This window comes from Mus pahari, chromosome 16 (genome assembly GCF_900095145.1).
Source record: "Mus pahari chromosome 16, PAHARI_EIJ_v1.1, whole genome shotgun sequence".
In the NCBI taxonomy this organism is placed as follows: Eukaryota; Metazoa; Chordata; class Mammalia; order Rodentia; family Muridae; genus Mus; species Mus pahari.
This window is the reverse complement of record NC_034605.1, coordinates 53,943,113-53,950,939: the sequence shown is the minus strand read 5'-3', so window position 1 is coordinate 53,950,939 and position 7,827 is coordinate 53,943,113. Positions and strand designations below refer to the sequence as shown.

Sequence of the window (7,827 nt, the reverse complement as noted above, 5' to 3'; positions counted from 1 at the left end):
AAAAAAAAAAAAAACCCTCAAAGAATGAATAAAAATATTGTTTTAAAAAGGAAAAGACAAAAGAACTCCGCCTAAGTTTGAGGTGCAGGTAAGTGAGGGTGGAGAAAGTGGATCTGGGAGGAGCTCTGGAGGGATAAACGTGATCAAATCACACTGTATGAGGGATGACTTGTGGATGAGGAGCTTCCTGAACAAGCAGGAGGAAACAGGATGGGATGCCAGTGCTGGTCTCCAGCACTCACATCAACAGAACTTTGGTGGAAGAGATGAGAGCCCTGGGGCAAACTGGCTGGACTACCTGAAATGATAAGCTCGGAGTTCAAGTGAGGAACTGTCTCAATATACAACATAAAGAAAGCTAAACACCGATGCCAATTACTGGCCTGCAGACGCATAGATGCCTCCCAACCCCCACCCACCAATGTGAACACACACAATACTGAAAGAGTAATCCAAGAAATATCTGCTCTTCTGGCTAAAGAAAACCCATTTCCCTCAATATTGGAAGCTGGGCGTGGTGGCGCACACCTTTAATCTCAGCACTCAGGAGGCAGGCAGATTTCTGAGTTCGAGGCCAGCCTGGTCTACAAAGTGAGTTCAAAAAAGTGGCAGAGAAACAGAAGAAAAATCTTTATGAAACTCTTAACGAAATGGAAAAAAATCGGAGGAGAGAGTATCCTTCAAGAGAGGAGAAAATGTAACGATGTAAAGAAGAGGGAGAAAGGAAAGGAAAAGTTAACCGGGCAAGATAGAGGAACGAATGTGGAAAGGATAATTAACATCAGAGGCCTTTAAAACTACTTGACAGACAGACGGGGGGGGGGGGGCATTCAGAAGAGGAGGTCAGACTCCCCAGGAGTTTTAAATGGAGATTCCAAGCTGCCATGTGGATGCTGGAAGCTAAACCCTGTTTTCCTGAAGGGTATTAAGTGCTCTTAATTACTGAGACCTCTCCCCAGCCCCCAAACAAAAACAACAATAAAGACCACCTGAGAAAAACTAACTTGGCAGCTAGAAGACCTCTACAGTGGAAGATTTGCAAGACCGGAAGAAAGAAGATACTAGAAGGTGGTGTCTTAGTCAGGAATTCTATTCCAGTACAAGCATCATGACCAAGAAGCAAGTTGGGAAGGAAAGGGTTTACTCAGCTTACACTTCCACATTGCTGTTCATCACCAAAGGAAGTCAAAACTGGAACTCAAACACAGCAGGAAGCAGGAACTGATGTAGAGGCCATGGAGGGATATTTCTTAATGGCTTGCTCAGCTTGCTTTCTTATAGAACCTAAGACTACCAGTCCAAGGATCAAGTGGGTTTTCCCCTCTAGATCACTAATTGAGAAAATGGCTTACAGCTGGGTCTCATGGAGGCATTTCCTCACCTGAAGCTCCTTTCTCTGTGATAACTCCAGCTTGTGTTAAGTTGACACACAAAACCAGCCTTGACACACAAACACATAACTATTAAGTCTTAACCCTTACTTTCTCATTCATCCCCAAGATATAAATAACGTTAAAAGCCCTACAGTATTTACATATTAAAAGTTCAATCCTTTTAAAATATCCAATATCTTTTAAAATTCAAAGTCTCTTAACTGTGGGCTCCTCTAAAATACTTCCTTCCTTCAAAAGAGAAAAATATCAGGGCACACTCACAATCAAAGCAAAATCAAACTCTAACTGCCCAATATCTGGGATTCACTTACGATCTTCTGGGCTCCTCCAAGGGCTTGAGTCACTTCTCCAGCTCTGCCCTTTGTAGCTCATACCTTGTCTTCTAGGCTCCAGTTACCTATACTCCACTGCTGCTGCTGTTTTTGGTGGTCATCTCATGGTGTGGGCATCTCCAAAACACTGCTGTCTCCCTCTGTAACTAGGCTTTACCAACAGCCTCTCATAGGCTCTTCATGGTGCCAAGCCTCAACTCCTTTGCATAACCTCTTCAGTCCTGGGCCATCAATTGTAACTGAGGCTGCACCTTCACCANTGGCCTTCCATGGCCTCTCACAGTGCTGAGCCTCAGTTGCTCTACATGACTCCTTCATGCCTTCAAAACCAGTACCACCTGGGTAACTCTTACACACTACCAAGTCCAGCCACAGGACGAGATACAACCTTGGCCATCTCTGGAACACAGTCTTTTTGTGCTCTCAGAAAACACTTCCCAGAATATTTCACCTCAATGATGCTGGTCTCTTCTTAATCAAAGCTAATTGCTTAGTTCCAGCTAACCAGCATCAATAGTTCCAGTAATGCAAATGTTTCACCTTAGTAGTTGTGGTATCTTGTTAATCACAGCTGATTCTTCAGCCCCAGATAACCAAAACCACTGAATCTTCACAATCAAAACAGCAATGGCCTTGATAAGAGTCTTTAATCTTCCCTCTGAAATTTCACAAGCCAGGCCTCCATCATTTGCACTGGTCTCAACATTATCCTAAGCTCCTACAGAGCATCCCACAGAGCTCTTAACACCCAATGGCTCTTCTTCCCAAAGTTCCAAAGTCCTTCCACAGTCCTCCCTAAACCATGGCCAGGTCGTCACAGGAATACCACACTATGCTGGTACCAGTTTGTCTTAGGGTTTCTAGTCCTGCACAAACATGAGCAAGAAGCAAGTTAGGAAGGAAAGGGTTACTCAGCTTACACATTGATTCACTTCACTGTTCATCACCAAAGAAAGTCAGGACTCGAACTCACCTGGGGAAGGAAGCAGGAGTTGATGCAGAGGCCATGGAGGGATGTTTCTTACTGGCTTGCTTCCCCTGCCTTGCTCAGCTTGCTCTCTTATAAAACCCAAGACTACCAGCCCAGGGATGGCACCACCCATAGTGGGCCCTCCCCTCTTGATCATGCCTTACAGCTGGATCTCATGGAGGCATTTGCTCAACTGAAGCAAGCTCCTTTCTCTGTGATAACTCCAGCTTGTGTCAAGTTGACACACAAAACCAGCCAGTACAGGTGGAAAGATTTTCATGCTCATGAACTGACAGAAATCACACTGAAAACTAAAGCCCCATACAGATTCTGTGCACTCCTCATCAAAATCCCAATGACATTCCTTAGAAAACTAAAAAGAAAAAGCAATCATCAAACTGGTGTGGAAGCAGCAAAGATCCCAGACAGATGGGTAGAGCAATCCCACCTAAGCAGATCAGCAAAAAGGGTCAAAGACGATGTTCTCTCTCACACATGGTGCCTAGATTTTAAGTTTTGCACTTGAGAGGGTGTACAACTAATGTGGACAGTGAGAAAGGAAAAAATGCTCAAGGCAGTTAAAAAAAAAAAAAAAAAAAAAGGCTGTACCTTTAATCCCAGCACTTGGGAGACAGAGGCAGGCGGATTTCTGAGGCAGAGGCCAGCCTGGTCTACAAAGTGAGTTCCAGGACAGCCAGGGTTATACAGAGAAACCCTGTCTCGAAAAACCAAAACAAAACCAAAAAAAAAAGGGGGGGGGCTGGGGGTAACAGAATACAGATTGCATGGCTTGACAGCTGAGGGGTTCACAGGGGCCAGAGCAGGGAGAGGCAGGCAGTGGCCAACAAACTGGGCATGCATCAAAAGCACACAATGAAACCCATTACTAATTTTAAAGGGAAAATATAGAAAGAAGTCCTATTCTGGTAGCCAATACTTACTCCATCATATACATATATGTGATATGCTAGGCCCAGGGAGTGGCACTATTAAAAGGTGTGGCCCTGTTGGAGTGGATGTGTCACTGTGGGTGTGGGCTTCAAAGACCCTCATCCTAGCTGCCTGGAAGTCAGTATTTTGCTAGCTTTGGAAGATATAAAACTCTCAGCTTCTCCTGCACCATACCTGCCTTGATGATAATGGACTGAACCTCTGAACCTGTAAGCCATCCCCAATTAAATGTTGTTCTTTATAAGAGTTCCCTTGGTGTCTGTTCACAGCAGTAAAACCCTAAGACAATGTACAATAACCTTGTGAACCGCCACCGTTCTAACATTAGTCAATCTGCCACACACTGAACTTGGCTATATGGCTTAATTACTGGTGTTTTTTTTCCACTGTAGTTGGTACTGTTAGGTCAAAGCAACTCTTTTTCTATGGATTCTACAAAATTTAGAAATAAATGAATAAATAATTATCTTTGTCTTTTGCAAGATGCAAACAATTAGAAAGAGAAAAACATGCTTCCCTAGCAGTTGTTAATTTGTAACATTCGTAGGTGATACACTGCCATTTCCTGATTTAAAATGACAACAGAAAGGTCTGTCTGTTTCAGCACTCCCACCCCAGTACTGGGACCACAACGACTGCAGCTGACTTTTTAACAAGGGTGTTCCAAGTTAAACCAGGCTCTGATCCTTGCCAGGCAAACTGTACAGACTGTCAATCTCGAGCATTTATTCTCTAAAAGCAAATTATTGGGTTGGATGTGGTGGTATTAATTTAATCCTAGTGCTTGGGAGGCAGAAGCAGGAGGATCTTTCTGAGTTAGGCCAGCCTGATCTACATGAGTTCCAGGCTAGCTAGAGGCACATACATAGTGGGAATTTATATCTTATTAAAAAAAAAAAAAAATCTAAGCAAATTAGTGAAACATGTGACACCTCCATTTTTCAAGACGGTACCTTAAAATGAAGACCTATCACCCATTCAAGTGGAGGAGGAGGAGAATTAACATGACATCTAAAAATAACAAGAATACCCACTGTATCTGAGTTCACTTGGATGCTTTCCCAGGTGAATTCTCACGAAAAGCAATAAGTATCTCAAATAACTTCATGGGGGGAAAACTGCAGAAAGGCTTGCCTTGATGCTAATCTCCCAAACCCAGTAGGTACCCAGGTGATCTCCACTGCAAACAAAGCTAAATGCTGGCTTTAGCACTGGCCTAGCCCATTGAGGCCCTGGATTAGACCCCAACAGAGACAGCAGTCAAAACAAATTCAGCCATTTCCACTGCCCAGGTGGAGTTGAACCTTGAATCCACCTAGCACCTCCTAGGGACAGCTGTGGGCGCTGACTGCAGCTCTGCTGATTTCCCTCAGCATCTAAGGTCTCCCTGAGCCTTCCCACCACTGGGGGAAACAAGCCAGCCCTGTCAAGGATGGAGTGATGAGAGAACCTGAGGTTCTGCTGTTTTGCATTTAGTTTGCATTTTTTTAAAAAAATGTAGAAAGAACCTTATGCTGAAAAACTGAACACTTGGCGATCTGGTCCAACCCCCAGAACAGGAAGGATTTGCAAAGCACAGTGTCCTCCTCACTGTCATCAAGACATTTATAGCCAGCACCCAGCAAAGGCACGTTTGCTATTTCTCAGCCTCTGTCCACCTTCAAATCTCCAGTGAGAACGACTTTCATTTCACTTTCTGGGGCACAGCAATGCTCTCAAGGCTCCTGGTCTTAAGCCTATGAAAGAGCAGCTGGAGTTCCCCAAATGTGAAACACACATGAACTCTTCGCTGAGATGCCTGTGAACCCTCAAGTGTTTGATTTTAATTTATCTTTGACAATTTTATATACATGCAGAGCATACACCTTGATCAGTTATACTGACAGCGTTGAGAAGTGGGTGTTTATTTCCTGTGCCTGAAGGAGTCAAACTCAGGAGATAATAAATGCTCAGTTTACTTAGGAAAGGGAACTACAAGTCCCTTGTACAAAGTGCATGCACAACACTATGGGATCAAACAAATGTCTAATCTCTTAAGCCAATGAAATTTTAACTAACAGTAATGATTTGAAAACAGGTTTTTAACGAAAGGGATGGGGTGCTAACACACTATACCTTAATATTCTTAACTTCTTTTAGGAGGAAAAATCTAATCTGAGTGAACTGCCTTGACCTTACTAAGGTGGTATTTCACTGTTCCCTACCCACTGCATAGTGTTCCTGGGTTACATGCCTGTCATTTGAGGCAGTATGCACCATGCCAGTGAGTAGAGCCACCACATAAATGATCACATCACAGGATACAGCAAAACCAGGAAGACAGTAAGAAAAGGTCAAGTTTATTCAGTCTCAGGGGAAGGCACACTTACCTAACTTTCAATTTCTTGTTTTCTAGGTCATTTCTTTAGGTGAGTATTACATTACATTATATACTCATCTGAATGTGAGACAAGTCTGGTTACAGCATCAACCATTACCGAAGGCATTCCTGTTTTACAAGACCATGACCAAGAAAACTATTCTTTTGAGCTGCACTGAGGCACAAAGGGACTTGCTTGGGAGTAACTATACAGACTGCTTACAGTATGGAGGGAAGGGGGGAGGCATGGGAGGCAGGCCTTCAATGGTAACTCACATTCCTTAAATTCAAGTCAGTGTTGAGCGGTATATACATGATGCAGGAATGCAGTCACTACAACATAGCAACTACAGGACTGGGATACACTTGTCATTTTAAACACAAATGCCAGGCCTGGTGACACACGTGATCCCAGCAGGTCGGAGGTTGAGTCAGAATTACAAGTTTTAGGCCACCTCAGACTACACAGTGAGGCTATGTTTTGGAAACAAGGTGTTTAATTCTATTGTAAATGGAATTTAAATTATATTACATATAAGTACTAAATTATAAATTACAGGTATAAGGCAGAACACAGCAGCTAGCTAGGTAGACCCTAGCATCAGATACCTCTGTTGAGCTCCTCGGAGGACAGCAGGTCAAGACCTGGAGGTTCAGGTTTTGCATGTGCTTTCCCTGCACTGTTGTTTCCCAGTACCTCAGAAGATGACCACGGCCAAAGACTTTTAAGTGCTTAAGTGCACACTTAGCATACCATCCAGACCAGGGAAAGAAAGAGAATGGAAGGGGTGGGGTGACCACGACCAGTTACTAGGCTTTAAGAGGAGATAAGAATAAGAGGAAAAGCCCTGGCTTAAGAGGTAGTCCCGGTGCTAGTTATCTAAAAACAGGCTTAAGCACTGCTTACTTGTGAGATGTCCTCTTCTTCATCATGTTTGCAGATACTCCAGCATGGCCTACAAGAGAGTTGAGTTATAGTCAGCAAATAGTGGGTTAAAAACAAAACCCTACTTCATAAAGCTTGAAATGGATCATTAACAACCAACATGTTAGAGCCACATGCTTATTGACTTCTGAAAAGGAGATACTTTGAGCAGACAAAATGACCAGTGATTCTTCACTCCTAGATTAGCCATGAAAACAAAACCAGCTACATGTATAAAATCAATGTTCACTCCTGACCATCCAACAAGAAAAGGTACAGAACACAACTCACCTTCCCCTTGTAATCTAGAAAAACATAGGAACCATCTGGTTTGAGACACAGGCTGCAAAGGCCTACAGGAGCTGACAGCAGAGCAACAAACAAGGTGGTGAATCCGTCTCTGAAAGCCCTTTTGGATCATGGTATTTGAAGTGGGCATGACCGTGCCAAGCAGAGTGCCACACTGGAGTTAAGGAGGGCTGTCTGTTATTAGCACGTAGCAGTACAGTGTATGTAAGGAGATACTCAGAAGAGAACTACCAAACTTAATGGAGTGGGATCCAGCAGGGGTCCACACTCTGGCTAAACAGGAATCTATCTGAACATGAATAAATTCTGAGAAATCACAAATCCAAAACACTGTTCAAATTCCATCTAGTCACTTCTTAGACATGTGGAGTAATCAGAAACAAAACAAAATCAAAAAAAAAAGACTCCTTAAGAAGTCCTCAACAGCTTACATAAAAGAGATTCGGGAGGCAGAGGCAGGCTGATTTCTGAGTTTGAGACCAACCTGGCCTACAAAGTGAGTTCCAGGAAAGCCAGGGCTACACAGAGAAACCCTGTCTCCAAAAACAAATAAACAAACAAACACCAAAAAACTTCCTTAACTGGTA

The 7,827-nt window shown here is 43.3% G+C and overlaps 1 protein-coding gene across 3 annotated transcripts in view; it reads right to left on the bottom strand.

The window, feature by feature from the left end:
- The window catches only part of Spin1 (spindlin 1), a 50,742-nt gene that overhangs the window by 15,875 nt on the left and 27,040 nt on the right, over positions 1-7,827 (bottom strand). For all 3 annotated transcript variants that reach the window (XM_021215334.2, XM_029547498.1, XM_029547497.1), the window contains exon 3: positions 6,914-6,962. In XM_021215334.2, coding sequence (XP_021070993.1) covers positions 6,914-6,962 — 49 coding nt within the window. The remainder of the gene's footprint in view (positions 1-6,913; positions 6,963-7,827) is intronic.